The following is a 23,954-nucleotide window of genomic DNA, read 5'->3' as shown; positions in this document are numbered from 1 at the left end:
CAGAAAAGATTCACATGAATAATTCCAGGAATAGAAGAGCTCAGTTACTTGGATAGATTGGAGAAGCTGGGATTGTTCTCCTTAGAGAAGGTTGAGAGGAGAGGTATTGTCACTGGACTAGTAATCCAGAGATTCAGGGGCTCAGGTTCAAATCCCACCAAAATCTGGAATTAAAAATCTAATGGTGATCATTGCCAATTGTCATAAAAACCCATCTGGTTCACTAATGTCCTTTAGGGAAGGAAATCTGACGTCCTTACCTGGTCTGGCCTACATGTGACACCAGGTCCACAGCAAGGTAGTTGACTCTTGCTTGCTAAGCCATTTCACTCAGTTGTATCAAATTGCTACAAAGCCTCAAAAAGAGGAATGAAGCCAGACAGACCAGCCGGCATCAACCTAGGCACGGGAAATGACAATGGCAAACTCAGCCCTGTCAACCCTGCAAAGTCCTCCTTATGGCAGGGGGGGTGGTGGGGGGGGGGTGATAGTGTCAAAATTGGGAGAGCAGTCTCACAGACTAGTCAAGCCCGATATGGTCATCCCCACGGAATCGTATCTTACAGATAATGTCCCAGACACCACCATCACTGGGTACGTCCTGTCCCACTGGCAGGACCCCGAAGAGGTGGCAGCACAGCGGTATACAGTCGTGATGGAGTTGCCCTGGGAGTCCTCAACAATCAATTCCGGACCCCATTAAGTCTCATGACATCAGGCCAAACAAGTACAAGGAAACCTCCTGCTGATTACCACATACTGCCCTCCCTCAGTTGATGAATCACTGCTCCTCCATGTTGAAGGAAGCACTGAGGGTGGCAAGGGCACAAAATGTACTGTGTAGGGGACTTCAATGTCCATCACCAAGAGTGGCTCTGTAGCACCACTACGGACCGAGCTGGCTGAGTCCTAAAGGACATAGCTGCTAGACTGGGTCTGTTGGCAGGTGGCTGGTTCCCTTACAAGAGGGAAAAACATACGTGACCTCATCCTCACTAACATGCCTGTCGCAGATGCATCTGTCCATGACAGTATCAGTAGGAGTGACCACCCCATGGTCCTTGTGGAGACCAAGTCCTGCCTTTACATTGAGGATACCCTCCATCATGTTGTGTAGCACTACCACCAGGCCAAATGGGATAGATTTCAAATAGATCTAGCAACTCAAGACTAGGCATCCATGAGGCATTGTGGGCCATCTACAGCAGAATTGTACTTGAACACAACCTCACGGCCCGGCATATCGCCCACTCTACCATTATCATCAAGCCAGGGGATCAACCCTGGTGCAATGAGGAGTGCAGGAGGGCATGCCAGGAGCAGCACCAGGCATACCTAAAAATGAGGTGTCAACCTGGTGAAGTTACAACACAGGACTACTTGTATGCCAAACAGCATAAGCAGCAAATGATAGACAGAGCTAAGTGATCCCACAACCAATGGATCAGATCTAAGCTTTGCAATCCTGCCACATCCAGTCGTGAATGGTGGTGGACAATTAAGCAACTCACTGGAGGAGGTGGCTCCACAAATATCCCCATCCTCAATGTTGGGGGAGCCCAGTACATCAGTGCAAAAGATAAGGCTGAAGCATTTGCAACAATCTTCAGCCAGAAGTGCCGTTCAGATGACCCATCTCGGCCTCCTCCAGAGGTCCCCAGCATCACAGATGCCAGTCTTCAGCCAATTTGATTCACTCAACGTGATAGAGAAACGCCGAAGGCACTAGATAGAGCCAAGGCTATGGGCCCTGACAATATTCCGGCAATAGTACTGAAGATCTGTGCTCCCGAACTTGCCACACCCCTAGCCAAGATGTTCCAGTACAGCTACAACACTGGCATCTACCCGGCTATGTGGAAAATTGCCCAGGTATGTCCCGTACACAAAGAGCAGGACAAATTCAACACGGCCAATTACTACCCCATCAGTCTATTCTCTACGATCGGTAAAGTAATGGAAGGGGTCATCAACAGTGCTACCAAGCTGCACTTGCTTAGCAATAACCTGCTCACTGACACCCAGTTTGGGTTCCACCAGGGCCACTTAGCTCCTGACCTCATTACAGCCTTGGTTCAACATGGACAAAAGAGCTAAACTCCTGAGGTGAGATGAGAGTGACTGTCCTTGACATCAAAGCCACATTTGACAGAGTGTGGCATCAAGGAACCATAGCAAAACTGGAGTCAATGGGCATCAGGGGGGAAACCTCTCCACTGGTTGGAATCATGCTTAGCACAAAAGAAGATGGTTGTGGTTGTTGGAGATCAGTATTCTCAGCTCCAGGACATCACTGCAGGAGTTCCTCAGGGTAGTGTCCTAGGCCAAACCATCTTCAGCTGCTTCATTAATGACCTTCCTTCCATCATAGAAGTGGGGATGTTCGCTGATGATTACACAATGTTCAGCACTATTCGCCACGCCTCAGATACTGAATCAGTTCCTGTCCAGGTGCAGCAAGACCTGGGCAATATCCAGGCTTGGGCTGACAAGTGGCAAGTAACATTTGCGCCACACAAGTGGCAGACAATGAATGACCATCTCCAACAAGAGAGAATCTAACCATTGCCCATTGATGTTCAATGGCATTACCATCACTGACTTTCCCCACCATCAACATCCTGGGGTTTACCATTGACCAGAAACTGAACTAGATGAGCCATATACTGTGGCTACAAGAGGTCAGAGGCTCGGAATCCTGTGACGAGTAACTCACCTACTGACTCCCCAATTCCTGTCCACCGCCTACAAGGTACAAGTCAGGAATGTGATGGAATACTTCCCACTTACCTGGATGAGGGCAGCTCCCACAACACTAAAGAAGCTTGACACCATACAGGACAAAGCCACCTGCTTCATTGGCACCACATCCACAAGCATTCACTCCCTCCACCACCAACACACCATAGCAGTGTGTACCATCTACAAGATGCACTGCAGGGATTCACCAAGGCTCCTTTAACAGCACCTTCCAAACCCACGTCCACTACCATCTAGAAGAACAAGGGCAGCAGATAGATGGGAACACCACCACCTTGAAGCTCCCCCCACCCACCCCAACCACGTCTCTCACCATCCTGACGAGCAAATATATCGCCGTTCCATCAGTCACTGGGTCAAATCCTGGAACTCCCTTCCTAACAGCACTGTAGGTGTACCTACACCACATGGACTGCAGTGGTTCAAGGCAGCTGCTCACCACCACCTTCTCAAGGGCACGTAGGGATGTGCGATAAATGCTGGCCTAGCCAGTGAAGCCCACATCCCATGAATGAATAAAAATGATAGAGCTGTTCAAAATCATGAAGGGTCTGGACAGACTAGATGGGCAGAAATTGTTCTCATTAGCTGAAGAGTCACGGACCAGAGGACACTGATTTAACTGGCAGAAGCAATATAAGCAACGTTTATTTTTTTACACAGCAAGTGATTAGGATCTGGAATGCACCGCCCGAGTGTGGTGGAGGCTGATTTAATCAAGATCTTCCACAGAGAATTGGATATATATCTGCAGAGAAAAAAAATTGCAGCGCTATAGGGAAAGAAGCCGAGTGCGGCATTAGATGAGTTGCTCGTGCAGAGACATGGATAAGACAGGACAAACAGCCTCTTCCTGTGCTGCAACTATATGATTCAGTTGCTATTCCACTTCCCTTCTCTCGAACTCAGTCAGGCACGCCCTGCCCAACCCTGTGCAAGCACCTTGCCTTTCCTCAATACTTCCTCCAAGACCACTGAGTATACCTACACCACATGGACTGCAGTGTTCCAAGAGGGTAGCTGACCACTACCTTCAAGGGCAATTAGGGATGGGCAATAAAAATGTTGGCCGAGCCAGCAACCTCCCATGTCCTGTGAAAGAATTTTTTAAAAAGAGAGACTATGGGTGGAATTCAATTGAGACTAAAGCAGGCACAATGGCACGGGGCCAGAGAATTGTGTGGGGACACTCTCAGATTCCCATCGTCAGGAAAATTGTCCAAAATTAAGTTGGGGCAGGAAGCACCCGATGCAGGAATCCAGCCCCCTGGCAGCAGAATACCAATTAAGCTCATTAATGAGCCACTTGACAACAATTATCTGAGCCCACAAGAGTTCAGCAGTGGCTCAGGGATCTAACTGGTTTGCCTGCGGCCTTGTGTCCGGGGCAGGGTGGGGCAACACCTGCCCCTTGTTGACAAGCTGCCGAAAACTACCTCCATCCCTCTGTCCAGTGACCCTAAACCTGCCCCCACTCACCCATGTCCAGGGATCCATCGGAGATCCTCAAGCCAGGGCTGGGAGGATTACTGGCAGCCCTCAATGCTGCTGGGACTGGAGAGCTGCTCTAGCCTCTGATTGGCCAGAAACTCTCCGCGGGGGCAGGATTTCCTAAATTCCATGGAAGGCCTGCATTGGCCAGTTAAGTCACATCAGGTCTCCCCCATGGAAGCGACCTGGGGTCCCCACCACTCATCCAAACTGTTTTGTTCAATTAGAAGCATGATGCAAAAACTAAGATGTTCTTTTTAAATCTCGGCTTGCACACTAAAATAAAATGCAGACACAATTATAAACCAGTTTCCTGAACAATAACAGCATTTATTGACCAAGCTAGACTGAACTTAACACATTAAAAAAAATATTCACTACACTTCCGAATACTCATTTGACAAATTGTATACAATTTTGTACATAACAAAATAACTTTGTTATGGATCCATAAAAATAGTAGCCAATTTCTGCAATATTGATCTTAAAGTGAAATACCATAAGCTATATAAAAATGCAATGACAGGATATTGTGTACTTTGGATGCAACTTTAAATTCAGGCTACATGGAGCAAGAAAAAAGGTACGATAAATTCACAAAAATACCACAGTAGTTTGTGTACACAAGTGTTCTTTTACAGGATTCAGGTTTTATCTGTAGTCATTTACTCAAAACCTTTGCAGAACGTTAGCCAGTGATAATGTCATAAATTAACTGGTGTTTTGGAGGGTGAAACTGTAGATCTGTATTAAGTAACCTTGATACAAATCCTACCCAATAAATGTTAACTGAACAATAACTTGTGAACATGGATGGCATTACTGTATTTTGCAGAGGGGGGGGGGGGGTGGTGTATTTAGCAGTGGAAGCAGCATTTACAGGTAGATTTTTTTTCTTAAAAATGAGTATAATAGTAAAGGTTATTTTTGTGAAACTATAGCACTGGATATGCACCATTCTCTATCACAGATACAGGCCACTCTGTGCATTGCAAGGCAATAGTTTAATAACTCAAGCAAACAAACCTTTGATGCAAAGTGGAAGCACAGTAATGGTTTTGTGCAAGAAAATTATTCAGGAATCAATTAAATCATAATTAAATAAATTCTCCTTCTGAAAGTTAAGTTACAACAAATAGAAGGATGTAAAAGGCTGTTAGTGATTGTAAGCCAACATTATTGATACATCTAGAAATTAGATTCTTTCATTCCTGTACGCATACCTACATACAGGAATGACTTCAAAGTCTTATCAATTCTTACAAAAAAAGTGGTTCTAGTCACAATAATCATTAATGCAGAGATGTACTGTAGTCTCATGACCCTCTGCATTTTACAATAAAGTGTTTAGCCTGAATGAAAGAGCTGGTACAGCGCTCCATGGTGAACTGTGCCATAATCCAGTTTCTTCTTTAAAAAATGGAGATACCATAATGATCTTACAGGACAAGCAAACTGAAGATGTTTCTGCTGTTTATATATTTTGGTCAGACTGGTTAGCAATATCCACAAAACCTCAGCAATCGTGGGCTTGAATTAAGCATAGTCCTTCATGTGCACCAGCATCTGCCCAACTATTGCGTACAGCACATTTATCTTGAGGGCTTCCAAGTTCGATAAAGTGACAGAAGTCTGAACCATGGGATGATGACAAGTTCTGAAGAGGCCATTTGTACATTTTACTTAAATATTCTACTTGTGAATAGAACCACAACAAAGCTATCAAACAGATTCCATTCTCACTGTACACGAGGGCAAACTCTTATTTCAGAGCATGCAAGATAGAGAGTCCACGCAAAGGCATAAGTTATTCTTGTTTAATGGCAACTGATATTTTTGTAAATTATTTCACAGGCAAGAATAGCAAACCATAATAATACAGGCACAGCCTCAATGGGCTGCTGACAATCAGGGGTGTGCATGCATTTTAGATTAATTTTTCTGATTTTAGTGACCCTTGTTCCAGTCAGAAATCCACGGGCCAATCCCAATCAAATCTGGCCACTCTTACATATTCATTAAAAGCTGCTTAATGGAATTTGACCCATCTTTAGGTCCAATGGATGGTCATGTTAAACATTTGACCATCATGCTTTGGTGTAGCCAAAAGTGATCACATGCCTTATAAAGTGACCAAGATTACATTCCACACCCACTCCATGCAACAATAAGGTGTCGGTAACGTAAAAGCAATTAAAAGTAACTGGAGCCACGTCCAATTTACATTCCCAAGTTGGATCTACATCTGCGAATAATCAGCACAAAGACCCATGAGGAATATGGGCCTAAAACACAATTGACAGGTTTGCATAATTTTTATTTTTAAATAAGTATGTGGGCAAATGAAAAAAATACTTTAGAATCTAGGAAGGTAAATAAATACAAATTTAAAGGAAAACCTTTAACTGTAGGTCGAGTACAATCATGCACTGAATACAGAAATTGTATAAATGGTGTAATGTACAGGATGCGGTTGGGAGCAAGTAATGCACAGAAAAAGAAATTAACTCAAATCTCTCCAGCATGTACTGGTTTAATACTGCAACATTCTTAGAGGGTCCCAAAACATTTGGCATCAAGAAGAACTAAGGTCAGTCTGACAGAAAACTCATTAATAACTCTGAGTACTAAACAAAGTGGCAGCTTTTTTTTTTCTGACAAGGCAGCAAAATAAATTTCCTTTAGGAAAAAGTTTTCTAAAAGTCACAAAAAGATCATTACAGGTTTATAACTTGCAAAACAAAAAAGTAATAACTGGACTTGTTCAGAAAGTGTGCAGACTTTCTTCCAGTGCGATTTGTGTTTTTTTTTCCCTCCTCTCTTCCCGCCTCAGCAAATACTTTTCCCTCAACTACAAACCACTGGGCAAATATTAAGCAGGACACCCATTCAGTAAAATATTTCATTTTGAACAGAAGAACAATACCTGACATTCTGATATATATATATATATATATATATATATACACACACATACATACACAACCCACACTGGCATCACCAAGGTAACCAGAGTATAAAATTCACTGCAATATCACCACAGCACAGGCCTGAAACTTGTTTATTTACCCCATTCTTCTCAGCAGTACTCGAGATTGCTTCGTGGATCTTGTACTTTTGTCACTTACGCCTTGGTGATATAATAGTGTCGATCTGGTGACTGGCAGTACCAGAACTGGGCTTGTATCAGCAGTTACCACATCAGGAGGTACTTAAACAAAACCAGTAAAAACAACCGTAAAGGGTTAACACAAACATACACCTTTGTCAACAACCCATCTTTCAATAACTTCTTAACACCATCCTAACAAAATTACAACCGAAAGAAAAGCAGCAGCTGGTCGGCACATGCTAATTTCACAGTCTCAGGAGGTGCCATGTGCCAGTGTGTTAATGAGATCTGGCTGGGCCTGGACCATTATCATTCTCAGTTGCCAGAGGAAATCAATATACAATGGCCAGTGTGGTAAATTAGAGCAGTTACTGATAATGGAAACATAAAAACCAAAGTAAATGGCCCCGAATTTAAAAGGAAACAATTAAAACATTGTGGTGGTCACTGGTTGCACGCCAGGTATATTGCAGACATATCATTTTCAGACTGGTCCAACGCCTTCGCTTTCTTAAACACCTATAGGAAAATAATAAATCAAAATAGTTTGATATTAATGGCAAAACTGAACAGGACAAATTGCAAAACACTGGAAGACTATTTGGGAAAGACACAAAGAGAGGGGGGGGAAAATCAACAGAGGAATCACCCTGCTTTCGCAAATCCATAGTCAGTTCCAAAACTGAACGAATGCCAGATCCGAAAGCAGTAGATCCAACTCATTCTAAAACGTTTACACTAAAGGGATTAACACGGGAAAATCAAAAATTCAGTAAGTCCCTTTGTTTAGAACATATAAGTTCAGATATTCTCAGTGTAACTAGCACTGGAGGGCAACCTCAAAGGAGCGAGTGTGTTTGGTGAACTGAGGGAGTTCAGTGAGGAGGGGAGATGCTCCTTTGCTTTTTCCTAACTTTTTTACCCTGTCGAAACTGGTTCTTGCTCCACTACAGAGGAAGAAGCTAGCTGCTTGGTGAGTATCCGGTAAGTGGTCAAGGTCTATTCTATTCCTAAGGTTTAAAATAGTACAGGAATTTGTGATAAGATTACTAAATTTACAAAAGAAAACAATTAAATCAAATAATTAAAGCACATAAGCATGGCAGTACAGTTCATGTGTCTTGGCTGTAGCCTGTGGGAGCTCCTGGATATCAGTGTTATGCAGGGCAAGCACATCTGTAGTAAGTGTTGGTGGCTCGAGGAGCTTCGGCTCAGAGTCATTGATTTGGAGGCTAAGCTGCGGACACTGCTACACATCACGGAGAGCGAGTGTTACCTGGACACTTTGTACCAGGAAGTGGTCACACCCCTTAGGATAGGGCCTTCTGATTTGGAAGGTGGTCAGGGACAGGAGGGTGTGACTGCAGCTGAGGCAAGTAAGGGGACCCAGAGGGCAGGAGTGTCAGTCTCTGCAATTGTCCAACAGATTCTTTCAGCTTGTTTGGATGAACGTGGGGGCTGCAGGGTGGATGAACTGACTGTGGTACAGGAAGGCATTCAAGCGAGGGAAGCACAAAGGAATGTGTTGGTAGTAGGGGACAGTATAGTAAGGGAGGGTTAATGCTGTTCTTTGTTGCAAGGAGCAAGACACCAGACAACTGTGCTGCCTGCCCAGTGCCAGGGTTCAGGACATTTGCGCAGGGCTGGAGAGGAACTTGCAGTGGGAGGGGCAGGATCCAGCGGTCGTGATCCAAGTACCAGCGACACAGGCAGGGCAAGGAAGAATGTTCTGCATAGTCAGTATGAGGAGCTAGGCACTAAATTAAGCAGCAGAGCCTCAAAGGTAATAATTTCTGGATTATTACCTGAGCCATGTGCAAACTGACATAGGGCAAATAAGATTAGAGAAATTAATACATGGCTCAAAGACTGGTGTGGGATAAGTGGGTTCCGGTTCATGGCGCACTGGCATCAGTATTGGGGAAAGTGGGATCTGTTGGGTCTGTTAAGTTGGGACGGTCTACACCTGAACCGTGCTGGGGCTGGTGTCCTAGCAAGCCGCAAAACTAGGGAAGTTGAGAAGGTTTTAAACTGAATAGTGGGGCCAAGGGATCAAATTTGGGAAGGTGTGGTAAACCAAAGAGTAGAGACAAGACAAAAGAGAAAGGTACTAATATGGGAAATGATAAACAGACCATGACAGGAGGGGGCAGAGTACAAATCTAAGAGTAAATCAGCAGATAAGGCTAGATGCTACAATAATAATAAAAAGGTCAAAACTAAAGGCTCTGCATCTAAACACATGTAGCATTCAAAGGAAAACAGGTGAAACTGTAGCTCAGGTAGAATAAGTGCAGTCCGATAGCCATAACAGGCACATGGCTATACAGGATGACATAAATTAGGACTGGAATATTGAAGGGTACATGACACTTAGGAAGGACAGGAAGTTAGGAAAAGGTGGAGGAGTGGCTCTGTTAATTAAATAATATTACTACATTTGAGAGGGATGACCCAAGTTCAGGAAACCAGGGTGTGGAAGCAATTTGGGTTGAGATGAGAAATGATAAGGCAAGAAGTCACTTGTGGGAGTGGTGTACAGGCCCCCCAATTGTAACTACATGGTAGGACAGAGCATAAAGGAAGAGATAATGGGAGCTTGTCAGAAAGGTACGGTGATAATCATGGGAGATTTTAATCTACATATAGACTGGAAAAATCAGATGGGTAAGGGTAGCTCAAATGAGGAATTCATATAATGTTTTTGGGATTGTTTCTTAGAACAGGCATGCTCTGCAGTCAGAGAGCAGGTTATACTCGACCTGGTATTATGCACCAAGATAGGATTAATTGATAACCTCCTACTGAAGGCACCGCTAGGTAGTAGTGATCATAATATGACTGAATTGTACATTCAGTTTGAAGGAGAGGAGAGTGCATCGAAGACTGGTATTTTAAACTTAAACTTAAATAAGGGCAATTATGAGGGCATGAAAGGGGAGTTAGCTAAAGTGAACTGCCAAATGAGGTTAAGAGACATGTCAACAAAAGTTGTGGCAGACATTTAAAGGGATATTTCAGAATACACAGAATAGAAACAGTCCAATGAGAAATCCAATGAGAAAGAAAAATTCCAAGGGGAGGGCCTACCACCTGTGGTTAACTAAACGTATCAAAGTAACAGTAACAAACTTAAAGACAACGCATATAATTGGCAGGTCAGAAGATTGGAAAAAGTATGAATAGCAAAGAATGACAGAAAGATAAGTTGGGAAAAATTAGACTACAAGAGAAAGCTAGCTAGTAATATAGAGATGTAAGAGTTTCTATCGATATTTAAATAAAAGTTAAAGTGAGCATTGGTCCTATCGAAAGTGCATCCAGGGAATTAATAATGGAAAGTAGAGAGATGGCAGATGAATTAAACAGGTATTTTGCTTCAGTCTTCACTATAGGAGGATAAGTAACATCCCAGAAATAATGATAAATCAGGAAATGGAAGGGAGGAACGCAAGAAAATTACAATCACCAGGGAAGTGATATTGAGCAAACTGTTGAGGCTTCGGGCTGACAAATCCTCAGGTCCAGGAAGTGGCTAGTGAGATAGTTGATGCATTGGTTTTAATTTTCCAAAATTCCCTAGATTCTAGGAAGGTTCCGTTAGATTGGAAAATAGCAAATGTAACTTCTTTATTCAAAAATTGAAGGAGACAGAAAGCAGGAAACTACAGGCCAGTTAGCCTAACATCTTGTCATCGGGAAAATATTAGAATCTATTATTCAAGATGTTAAAGCAGGGAACTTAGAAAAATTCAAGGCAATCAGCAAAGTCAACATTGTTTTGTGAAAGGGAAATCATGTTTAACCAATTTATTGGAGTTCTTTGAAGGAGTCACATGCGCTATGGATAAAGGGGTAGATGCACTGTACTTAGATTTCCAGAAGGCATTTGATGAGATGTCACATCAAAGGTTATTATGGAAAATAAAAGCTCATGGTGTAGGGGGTAACATATTGGCATGGATAGAAGATCGGTTAGCTAACAGGAAGCGGATATGGCATAAGTGGGTCTTTTCCTAAATGGTAGGATGTGACAAGTGGTGTCACAGGGATCAGTGCTGGGACCTCAACTTTTCACAATTTATATAAATGGCTTGGAAGAAGGGACTGAAGGTATGGTGGCTAAATTTGCCAACGACACAAAGATAAGTAGGAAAGTAAATTGTGAAGAGGACATAAGGAAGCTACAAAGGGACATAGTTAAGTGAATGGGCAAAGATCTGGCAAATGGAGTATAATGTGGGCCAATGTGAAATAGTTCATTTTGACTGGAACGATAAAAAAGCTTGTTATCCAAATGGTGAAAGATTGCAGAGCTCAGATTCAAAGGATCTGGGTGTCCTAGTGCATGAATCACAAAAGTATGCAGGTACAGCAAGTAATTAGGAAAGCTAATAGAATATCATTTGTGGGTGGAATTGATTACAAAAGAAGGGGGCTTATGCTTCAGTTGTATAGGGCACTGGTGAGTTCACATCTGGAGTGCTGTGTACAGTATTGGTCTCATTTAAAAAAAGATATAAACACATTAGCAGTTCAGAGAAGGTTTACTAGACTAATACCAAGAATAGGCGGGTTGTCTTATGAGGAAAGTTTGGACAGGTTAGGCTTGTATCCACTGGAGTTTAGAAGAGTAAGCTGTGTCTTGATTGAAACCTTTAAGATTCTGAGGGGTCTTTGACAGGGTGGATGTGGAGAGGATGTTTCCTCTTGTGGCAGAATCTAGAACTCGGGGTCACTATTTATAAATAAGGAGTCGCTCATTTAAGACAAAGACGGGGAAATTTTTTCTCTCAGTGGGTCGTGAGTCTTTGGAACTCTTCCTCAAAAGGCAGTGGAAGTAGAGTCTTTGAATATTTTTAAGGCAAAGTTAGGTAGATTCTTGATCAACAAGGGCTTGAAAAGTTATCAGGGGTAGGTATGAATGTGGAGTTGAGGTTACAATCAGATCAGTCACGATCTTACTGAATGGTGGGGCAGGGTCAAGAGACTGAGCAGCCTACTCCTGTTCTTAATTCATATGTATGTGTTCATGTTCATTCAATTAATTTTTAATCATGTAGGGATGTGACTTCCATTTACTGTAGAGTTTAATAAAGTTCAGCCAGAACCTAGTCATAAAACTTGCCTCAGATCTGTATTACTGATGCTCTGACTTGCTATGATGTTGAACATCAGCATTCTCAGATGCCTGCAGATGGGCATTAGGATAAAACTGATTTTAAAAATACACTTACTCTGGGACAGAAACTACATTAATAAAATTTTAATTAAATAATAAAAGCGCCCCAATTTTAACTGAGTAGGTGGGGTCAAGAGGGAGCAAACTATCTGGACCTTGGTGGCTTGAGACCTGGGAAGATTTAAACTCAGAAGGCTGCTGGCTCCCTGGTCAGTTTCGACAACACCACCCTACCCCCCCACCCCACCCAACCCAATCTGCCAAAAAGGCTTTTAGGAGGTCATAGGGAGCGCATTTTGGAAGTGCTCTGCAACTCAGAAAGCCACAGCAGGAAAAACTTAAACTTTCCCATCTCCTTTTGGGCTCACAAGGAAAGGAAAGTTTAAAAACTTAATTTTTAATTGTCTACCCAGTTTGCCCAAGTGCTTAGGTTTAAAATCAAGATATTGAAGACAATTAAAAGCTTTGATCTGCTTCTGATTGGTAATTGTCCAGAGTTCAAGTACCATGTGTTCTAGCCTTTTGGACTTAAAAAGCAAAAGGCTGCCAATTATAGAGCAATGTCATCAAGCTGTTGATTAAAAGTTACCATTACTAGATATTTCATATTGCAGTACTCTCACTGTAAAGCTTTGGAAAGGTAACATGAGCATAGTTCCAAACCAGATTATTTCTTAATTATTGATAAAACTAATCTAAAAAACAAATCTAATTGGCCATTTCAAATATTACAGCATTTTATGATGTAATGCTTGTTGTAGTGGACAATACTGCTGCCTTCACTGTCACTTTCAAGTTGATTATTTTTTCGCCTCTAGTCTTCTATACTCAGGGTGTCTCAACCAACAGAAAATTTAAAGGTAACACTCAAAGCTATTGTGGATATAATACAGTGGAGGACCACCAGTTGTGCCAGAATGTGCTACAACACAGGTAGATTTGGACACTCAGCCCTTCAAATTAGTAAATCAGCAATAAATCAAAAGGAAGAATGAAAAAACCTTGGAGAACTTGTACACCAAGGGCACAATAATTGAACTTGAACTACAAACACAGGCAACCAACCATGCTTCCAAATCCTGCAACAGTAATCCTTAAATATGATTGATTAAAACACAAAGTCTGACTACATAAGACAAACATGAACTACCAATCTAATGCTTATGGAAAAAAAAAAAAATTTATCATAAAGCTGATCGATTATAAATGTATGGCTTATAATTTGAAAGATAAAGCAAAAACAAAGATTAACAAGGATAGAGACAGTAGTAGATGAGAAATGTTGAGCATAAATAGGCTAACATATTTAGAAACATTGCCAGAACTTCCTAGAGCTGTGGTTAGGGATAACAATAAGCAATAGTAAGCCCCACTGCCGACTGACATGATATACACCATTCCAGTCTGCACACTATTCCCATACCAATCAGGACCTCTAGGGAAGCTGTTCTTTCAAGTGCCACTCTGAATAGTTCAACAGATCAGGAGCACAATGTGGGGAAACCACAGGTACCCCATGTCGTCCCACTGATACATGGAGCTAGTCCAACATTTTCTATTTTAAAATTTGATTTGTTAACAAATATTAGGGGGGTAACATGTCCGAAACTTACTTCATTGGCCGCAGCAGCCATTGGAGTTGAATGATTGACAGAATCACCCATAGCAATGGCTAACCTGAGGTCCTTTTGTATGTTTCTCAACAAGAAGTCAGGCTTGAAGTTTCCCTGTAAAATATCTGATAATGAGAGAATCACTAGTGGATACAGTTAATGGATTTGGTCATTTATCATTACATATCTTACAACAAAGCTATGGCAAAAAGATAAAAGACGGTATTAGATTAAGAAGAATTACAACTTTAGGTTGAGCAAGATTAAAGTTCTGTGAAAAAAAAATTGCAAATATATTGGCCAGTTTTTAAAAAAATACTGGATGTGTTATGCAAGCAGCTAACTTTCAGATTTCTCTTCATTCTTAGAGCCAACCAAAAAGCTGGGTCTTGCTTGGCTTGTGGCACAACTATGTAATATTCCAGTCCACCACATAGTTACAACCAGTTCCATTCCAGTGGCATGAGTAGTAACTTTGTCTAACCAAAATCAGGTGCAAAAAGTCACCTTCAAGCCTGTGTTCATGCAATGGTGCAAGCAATCCTTTGCAGCTTGCAGAAGTTGCAACAACCTGTGCACCAGTTTTCCATGTTTCACATGTAATGGACTGTTTCAAACTGTTCATAAGATTCTACAAAGTGTAACTTGTTCACAAGATTTGCTGATGCGGCAATCTCTCATTCACTTATGGGTGAGTTATGGATGTTTTGAACTTTAAATACAGGCTATTAAACACATACCTCAACAGGAATCAACTGTGCACTGCACTAACTTCCCCAGCTTTCAAAAGACCTGCAATTGGAGATTCTCAACCAAACAACAGTTTTCACACCTTATTTCAGCTCTACAGCGCCAAAGGATGTTTGAAGCAAACTTGAAACAGTTTTGCAAAATGGCCCTAAACAATCTAACCACAGAAAGCAATGAATATACCTGTTATCAATAATGCAGGTCCATTGATTCAATTATTGCTGATCCTTTTGAAAAGTTATTGCCCAATATCATAACTTCTATAGTTTCTTCATGAAACAGGCCAAGATAAAGATGTTGCTTACAAATGGACTCTCATTTAAACTAAATTCTCAGTTTGCTTCCAGTTGCAGTATTTGCACCTGGATTTTTAACTTGAAATTAATTTGTTTCTACTAATCCAGAATTGACTAAGTATATTTCAGACAATCAGAATCCCCTGGATTAACCAATTCCACCCAAAAAATTAGAAAAGTTAGTTACTTTGGCACTTCTGGTCCAAAAAAGCACTTGCCAAAGGTCCCTGACTCAGGATGTAAAGCAATACTTCTTGTGATTGGCTGGCTATTTTAGCCAATGTGAATCCTTCAGCAACAGAAGCCATGAAACTGCCCAGGATCATATTTACAATCAGCATCATCTTCGACGCATTGCCCACTTCACCTGAAAAGGAAACAATAGTTTAAGCTTGTCCATTCATGTGCTTCACCTAGTCTTGAAAACAGTACCTGCATATCAACTTAATTTCATACAACATGCTGAGATTGTCAGACAGCCCTAGCCACACCCTCAATTCAATATAAGCAGAAAAGGCAGAAAATACTCAGCAGGCGTGGCAGCATCTGCAAAGAGAGAAACAGAGCTAACGTTTCAAGTTTATGACCCTTCTTCAAAGCTCATCAAGCTGAAAGTTTAATTCTGTTTCTCCCTCCAGAGATGTTGCCAGACCTGAGTATTTCCAGCATTTTCTACTTTTATTTCAGGTTTCCAGCATCAGTGCTACTTTTCTCTCAATTAGACAAATCAGTTACGCAAATTAAGCACTGGCAGGGTGAGAAGTGTCATTTTGGAAAATAAGTCTCCTTATTAGGGATCTCAAAAAAGGACAAAACCTATTGATTCCGCAGGTTTTTTTTTAAAAAACACATTTTAAAATTAAATACCAAATACTGGTATTATTTAGTAGTGCAGGAAAGAAGTTAACAAGCTTAATAAGGTGAGGGGGCTGAGCAAGAGGATATAGTCCAAGACAGAATGCTTCGTTGATCAGGTTGTTTCATGCGTACAAGTTACCTCCTCTGGGATAAGTGTCATGCTCAGTCACTTTTAGCCAGTTCCATTAGTTGGTTTAGCAGCATACACAGTATTAAAAAAATTTACATTGCAATAAAATCAAAAAGGATTGTTTTGAACAGAGTTTTAAAGTGGAGTCGCCAACAAATAATGTTCTGTACCAAAAAGCCAAGCTACTGTATGTTATAGAGTGACATTTGATTTACTATATTTTCTTGCATAAACTGTTACTTTGGTTCAATATTTAATCGATTTACCAAAGTATGATTTTGCCTTTCCTCCTGAAATAACTTGAGACGTTTGAGCTTTCTAGAACCATAAACAATTCCATCAAGGCAATTCAAAAATAGTTTAGGGGAGAAATAGTTTGAGGATTCTGTAAACACAGACCTACCCAAATAGAAAGACTTCTTCCCCATGGCCTGAAAACAGCTGCTACAATCATCAAATAATGCCTTATCTCCGGCAGCAAGGATCACCAGCATTCCATTTTCCGATAGCTGCCGATTCCCAGAGACTGGTGCTTCGAGAAAGCGCCCCCCTCTGGAAGTGATCACCTATGCAACGGAGTAACAATTACACATCAGTCCTGGCTACTACGGAGTCTGTTAGTTTAAAAAGAGTATCCCAGATAAGGTCCGCCAACCTCAAGATCTTAAAGCACCAGGCACAGCACTGGAATCAGAGAGCTGGGTCACGGCACTAAGTGAAGCACCAGTTGGAATATTAGATCACTATTTTGAAAATTCGGTCAGGAAAACTTTGAAACCTTCGCCGGTGAGGTCTAAGGCAACCGTAGACAAGATTTTTAAACCACACTCAATTCTTCCAGATCCACTTCACTTTGTGCCAAGGCAATCCCTGGTGTAGTAACCCTCCCACACATGCCAATCATAGAAACCTAAAATTAAATATTTTATTAAAAACTGTAGTTATCCAACATATTTGCCCTTTCATCAAGTGACAGAATCTGCCACAGATATGGATGACAGCAGTGCACCACTACATTTTTCACCTCAAAGGGTGATTGGTATTGCATCCCGTCAATCCTGTCCTTATGCAATGCCCATACTGTGAACTTTTCAAGAAGGGTGACTGGCAATGATCAGGATTGGCAACTGTATCTAACATTTACCTCCCTAGCACAGGGAGACTGAGGCCTATTGTCCCATTTGTCCTCCTGCGCCAACTGAGCTCAGCTAATTCAGCACATATCAGGATCAAATCTTGAACATTCTCCATTGGAATGGCTCAGGATCATACCTTATGACACATTTACCCATTGAGCTAATGGGGAAGCCAACTTCCCACATTTTCTATACAATGTTTTGTTACAAGAGATTGAACTGACACAAATTTTAAAAAAAATTCAAACCAGGCTAGAAGTAAAGAACAGGAACACAAGGCTTGTCTGAGAAAATAGAAAGACAAAGATATTTGGGAGTGGCCATAGAACACTGAAAAAAAAAACATTGGTGATATCAGTGAAGTAAGGAGGAGCTGAAAGCTCTAGAAGGATAGACTGGGAACCAAATACAAGGGTAGCAAAGAAATGACTTCAGATGGATTTTCTTCACCTCTCTCCTGAAAGGCAGGTCCTTGGCAATCCCACAACTAAGTGCCTTGATTTCTTTTTTTTTACTCTGGCTAAGGCAAGGAGGCAGGCGCCAAGTCTACCTCAGCCAGAACAGGGATCAAACTCTGATGTTAGCGTTAGTCTGATCCACGTGCTAGCCAAATGAGCTAACTGCAACCCCCTCCTCAACCTTTCGGATGAATAACTGAAGCAAAATGTTACAGAAGCTCAGAACATTGAAACAAAGCTGTAACTGGAATCTACATTTCAGAATTAAGGTAACTATTGCCTATCTACAGGGTTGCCACTTGATTCAAACAGTCCACCACAAAGAAACCTAGACTTGGGACCATTGGTGCAAGTCATTTTCAATGCAGCCAGGACATGAAGTAGAAGATTTCTAGAAGCAGTTTTGAATTACATACTAATTAATTTTCTTCAAACTTGCAGAATGGTTATATTTTTATTGCTTCTATTCTCTATCTTACAATCTGTGTTGCATGAAATATCCAGCGTATACAGATGTGTACAGTTCACTCTGGCTGAATTGAAAATTGGTACAAGCCCAATCTATATAAAGCAAAAAAGAGTAAATATTATGCTCTGAAATCTACTTATCTTATTACCTGAGAGATTTCTGTGGATGTCTCAGGATCCACTGTAGACATGTCAACATAACATTTGCCTGGTCGAATCCCTTGCAGCACCCCACTGGGACCCAGAACCAGCTGAAAGCACAAATAAAGTTTACTGCAAATACTCAGATTGCTAGTTTTCTCCCCCCTACCAAGGTTAAACGAGAAAGGTCATGTTGAGATGCTAATATTAGCATTCCTCTTCATAAAATTAGTGTTTTAAACAAGTTAAGGTAGCTAACACCATGGTTCTTATTGCTTAGCCAATCAGGTTAGGAAACATTAGATGTACTTACATCTTTAGCTGCCTTTGGGTCAGAAATACAAGAGAGTGTGATATCACACGTAGAAACAACCTCTGCAGGTGTCCGTCCTAAACGTGCCCCCTCCTGGAGGAAAGGGTCGCACTGCCACAAAATGAAGAGATGTTTGATAAATTTTCACTTCAAAAGCAAATAATTCACATATGCTCATTTCAAAAAAGGGTGCTTTCACAGGAAACTGGTGTCCCAAAGTGCTGTCACAGAGTTATGAAGATGGGATTAATAAATTTCTGATTTCAGCCTTGGTGCCACAGCAATGGGCCAGACTTTTTGAATAGGAATGAAACACCAAGTATTGAAAAAAATAAATAAATTTGATTTATATTGTATTTCATATACAATTTACAGTTCAAGCCCTGTTGTTACATCTGCAACAATGACAGGGGTTTCTTGGGTTGTTAGGACATTGTGAACTTCAGTTCCATCTTTTTGTTTTATTCATACACAGGATGTGGGCTTTGCTGGCTGGGCCAGCCATTTATTGTCCATCCCTAGTTGCCCTTGAGAAGGTGGTGGTGAGCTGCCTTCTTGAACCACTGCAGTCCATTTGGTGTAGGTACACCCACAGTGCTGTTAGGGAGTTCCAGGATGTTGGTCCAGCGACAGCAAAAGAATGGCGATATATTTCCAAGTCAAGATGGTAAGTGACTTGGAGGGGAACTTCCAGGTGGTGGTGTTCCCATCTATCTGCTGCTCTTGTCCGTCTAGATGGTAGTGGTCGTGGGTTTAGAAGGTGTTGTGTAAGGAGTCTTGGTGAATTGCTGCAGTGCACCTTGTAGAAGGTACACACCGCTGCCACTGTGTTGTTGGTGGTGATGGGAGTGAATGTTTGTGGATGTGGTGCTAATCGAGCAGGCAGCTTTGTCCTGGACGTTGTCAAGCTTCTTGAGTGTTGTGGGACCTGCACTCATCTAGGCAAGTGAGGGGTATTCCATCACAATCCTGACTTGTGCCTTGTAGATGGAGGACAGGCTTTGGGGAGTCAGGAGGTGAGTTACTCGTCGCATGATTCCTAGTCTCTGATCTACTCTTGCAGTCACAGTATTTATATGGCTAGTTCAGTTCAGTTTCTGGTCAATGGTAAATCCCAGGATGTCGATAGTGGAGACTCAGTGATGGTCATGCCATTGAACGTCATGGGGCGATGGTTAGATTCTCTTTTGTTGGCAGTCATTGCTTGGCAAGTGTGGCGTAAACGTTACTTGCCACTTGACAGCCCAAGCCTGGATATTGTCCAGGTGTTGCTGCATTTGGACATGGACTGCTTCAGTGCCTGAGGAGTCACAAATGGTTAAAATTGTAGAGTGAACATCCCCACTTCTGATCTTATGATGGAAGGAAGGTTATTGATGAAGCAGCTGAAGATGTTTGGGCCTAGGACACTATCCTGAGGAACTCCTGCTGTGATGGCCTGGAGCTGAGATGATTGACCTCCAATAACCACAACCACCTTCCTTTGTGCTAGGTATAAATCCAACCAGCAGAGTTCTCCCCGATTCCCTTCGACTCCAGTTTTGCTAGGGCTCCTTGATGCCACACTCGGTCAAATGCGGCCTTGATGTCAAGGACAGTCACTCTCACTTCACCTCGGGAGTTCAGCTCCTTTGTTCATGTTTGAACCAAGGCTGTGATGAGGTCAGGAGCTGAGTGGTCCTGGTAGAACCCAAACTGGGTGCCAGTGAGCAGGTTATTGTTAAGCAAGTGCCACTTAATAGCACTGTTGATGACCCCTTCCATTACTTTACTGATGGTCAAGAGTAGACTGAAGGGGCAGTAATTGGCCGTGCTGAATTTGTCCTGCTGTGTGTGTACAGGACATTCTTGGGCAACTTTTCACATAGATGCCAGTGTTGTAGCTGCACTAGAACAGCTTGGCTAGGGCTGTAGCAAGTTCTGGAGCACAAGTCTTCAGTACTATTGCCGGAATGTTGTCAGGGACCATAGCCTTTGCAGTATCCAGGCCTTCAGCTGTTTCTCGATGTCCCGTGGAGTGAATTGAATTGGCTGAAGACTTGCATCTGTGATGCTGGGGACCTCCGGAGGAGGCAGAGATGGCAGAGAGACTTCTGGCTGAAGATTGTAGCAAATGCTTCAGCCTTGTCTTTTGCACTGATGTTGGGCTCCTCCAACATTGAGGATGGGGATTTTTGTGGAGCCTCCTTCTCCAGCGAGTTGTTTAATGGTCCACCACCATTCACGATTGGATGTAGCAGGGCTGCAGAGCTTAGATCTGATCCATTGGTTGTGGGATCGCTTAGCTCTGTCTATCACTTGCTGCTTATGCTGTTCGGCATGCAAGTAGTCCTGTGTTATAGCTTCACCAAGTTGACACTTCATTTAGGTATGCCTGGTGCTGCTCCTGGCACGCCCTCCTGCTCTCTTCATTGAACCAGGGTTGATCCCCTGGCTTGATAGTAATGGTAGAGTGGGATATGCCGGACCATGAGGTTACAGATTGCGTTCGAGTACAATTCTGCTGCTGCTGATGGCTCACAGCACCTCACGGATACCCATCTTGATTTTGCTAGCTATGTTCAAAATCTATCCCATTTAGCACAGTGGTAGTGCCACACAACACGATGGAGGGGATCTTCAACATGAAAGCAGGATTTCATCTCCACAACGACTGTGTGGCCGTCACTCCTACGGATACTGTCATGGACAGATGCATCTGCTGCAGGCAGGTTGGTGAGGATTAGGTCAAATATGTTTTTCTCTCTTTTGGTACCTAGTTTAGCAGCTATGTCCTTCAGGACTCAGCCAGTTTGGTGCTACTGAGCCATTCTTGGTGATGGACATTGAAGTCCCCATCCAATTTTGGCACAAGCCCAGGTGTTAGTAAGGAGGACTTTGCAGGATCAACAGGTGTTGATGTTCATATACAGTAAAGGAAAGGACTTGCACACAACACATCAGGACACCTAAAGCACTTTACAGCCAGAGATACTTCATGAAGTGAAGACAGACAGACACAGATTTGAATATCTGCAACATCAGGACACTCAAAGTCCTTTACAACTAATGAAGTACTTTGAGTCTAGTCAGTTATACAGTAGGGGAATGTGGCAGTTAATTTACACACAGCAAGGTTCCACAAATGAGATACAGAATCAGGTAATCTGTTTTTCAGTGATATTTGTTGAGAGATAAATATTGACCAGGACACATAGAGGATTCTGTTCTTTTTCACATAATGCCACATGTTCACTCAAGACCCAAAAGACAGCACTTCCAACAGTGCACTGACGCGCAAGTCTGAATTGCAAGTTTGGACTGTTTGTAGTCTCTGGAGTAAGGCATGAACCCACAATATTTGGACTCAAGAAGCAAGAGTGCTAACCATTGAGCCAAAGCTGACATACTAACAGCTGAGCAAGCCCAATAGGCAACAGATCAGAAGTTTGAAGGAGGCATACCTTTTCTCCTGTGCGATTCCACACTGTGACAGTGTGCCCCATTTTCAAGAGATTTGCAACAATTCCACTTCCCATTAAGCCTAGGCCCAGAAAGCCTATCCTGAAAAACAGGAATAAAATAATTGTATTCTTCAAAAATATCTATCCAAATTAGTTATGTCTTTTATTTAAAATCCAATGCAGATATGGCATTTGTACTGGAAATACAACAGAAACTTATTTCACAAAGCAGTTCAAAGAGCTGGCAGCTATTATTAAACAAAGTTGCTCAATGGATATATGTAAATGGTTATAAATCTCTATTTAAAATGGCAGAGAACAGAAACTATCAAGAATTCACCCAAGAGCTTGAAAGAGTCTCACCATCAGAAACACCGACTTTAGCAGCAGTTTCTATTAATGTGGAAACTTCTTTAATTTACCCAATTATGGAATTTTCTTCTGGGTTGATGGTCAAAAAGGAATTGCTTGCCTTGATTATTGAGCCCAATACAAGGCATCTAAGCCAGTCATAAACCCACAATGTTTAAGTTACCAAATCATTTCAACCAAATGTTAATTCAGTAGCTCTTTCCAGTTAGTTTACCTGGTATCTGTTAGTTTACACAAATATATAGATAATCAGAAAACAGACAAAAAGATTGAAGTTCATTAATTCTCACTGAAAATTTGATATAAAACAGAACATTTATGAAGATCCCAAATTCTAGATTTTGTTCACCATTTAATAGTTTAATATAATTTCTAGTAATACTAAATTATACTGTTTACTGGAGTGTATAAAGAGCTGCAAATTAAAATGAAGAGATTTCTGTTCCCAAATCTGCTTACACTTTATATAGGAAATAAGTTAAAAATAGAGTCCTTTAGAAATCCCCTCATTAAAGAGTTCTTTGTTACAGCCAATATATATGTTAAGTGAATATTTTAAGGTAAATTAAACTGTTAGTGTTAACTAATCATTTGTTTATTATAATCCACACTTCTGGGACCAAACCAGGTTTTCAGCTTAATGGCTTGTAAAACAGCAATTAAAATGAACTTCCAAAGTTACTCATGTAGGAACAGAAGTAGGCTATACAGTCCTTCAAGCCTGTTCTGCAATTTAATTACATCACAACTAATCTATACCTCAGTTCCATTTACCTGTTTTTGCTGATATCCCTTGATATTCTTACTTAACAAATAATCCATCACCGAGTCCATCTCAGTCTTGGAAATTTCAATTGATCCAGCATCCACCATCTTGGAGATATTCCAGATTCCCACAGTCCTTTTTTGTGGAAAAAATGCATAATTTCCCTCAAAACGATCTAGCTCCAATTTTTAGATTAGGCCCCTTGTTCTGAATTTCACCCAGCCCCCAAGAGAAAATACTTTTTCTTGGAAATAAATGCCCTTTTTGAAAATAAACACCTCAATTAAATCACCACTGAACAGCCTAAACTCAAGGGAATGTAAACCAAATTTACGCAACCAGACCTCAATTTAACCATTTAATATGGTATCATTCTTTCATTTATCACTTCCATTTTAGCTAATAATTTCTTGTGTGGAATGTAATCAAAAATGCATTCCAGAGGTCCATTTAGCAAACACCCATCGGCTCACCCTTATCTACCATACGAGTGATCAGCTCAAAAAATTTCAACTAGTCAAACATGACATATCTTTCACAAATCCACACCAACTTTCTTTGATGAGCTCATACTCATCCAAGTTTTCATTTATGCCATGTCCTTCACTGTTGCTGGGTCAAAATCCCAGGGAGGGAACTCCCTCCCTAACAGTAATGTGGGTGTA

At 41.6% G+C, this 23,954-nt stretch overlaps 1 protein-coding gene across 5 annotated transcripts in view; it reads right to left on the bottom strand.

Annotated features, from left to right (window-relative positions):
- Nucleotides 1-7,214: 7,214 nt before the first annotated feature.
- Nucleotides 7,215-23,954, bottom strand: part of glyr1 (glyoxylate reductase 1 homolog (Arabidopsis)) — a 47,935-nt gene continuing 31,195 nt past the window's right edge. For 4 of the 5 annotated variants that reach the window (XM_078559043.1, XM_078559044.1, XM_078559045.1 and 1 more), the window contains 7 exons: nt 22,152-22,251; nt 18,709-18,819; nt 18,404-18,505; nt 16,596-16,758; nt 15,392-15,571; nt 14,159-14,283; nt 7,215-7,882 (listed from right to left, as the gene is read on the bottom strand). In XM_078559043.1, the coding sequence (XP_078415169.1) occupies nt 7,808-7,882; nt 14,159-14,283; nt 15,392-15,571; nt 16,596-16,758; nt 18,404-18,505; nt 18,709-18,819; nt 22,152-22,251 (856 nt within the window). In that variant the 3' untranslated portion in view covers nt 7,215-7,807. The remainder of the gene's footprint in view (nt 7,883-14,158; nt 14,284-15,391; nt 15,572-16,595; nt 16,759-18,403; nt 18,506-18,708; nt 18,820-22,151; nt 22,252-23,954) is intronic. The other variant, XM_078559047.1, reaches the window with a different exon arrangement.

The sequence above is a fragment of the Cetorhinus maximus genome, chromosome 15, assembly GCF_964194155.1.
Source record: "Cetorhinus maximus chromosome 15, sCetMax3.hap1.1, whole genome shotgun sequence".
Taxonomy (NCBI): Eukaryota; Metazoa; Chordata; class Chondrichthyes; order Lamniformes; family Cetorhinidae; genus Cetorhinus; species Cetorhinus maximus.
Note: the sequence above shows the minus strand (reverse complement) of the source record. Positions and strands in the feature narration are given on the sequence as shown.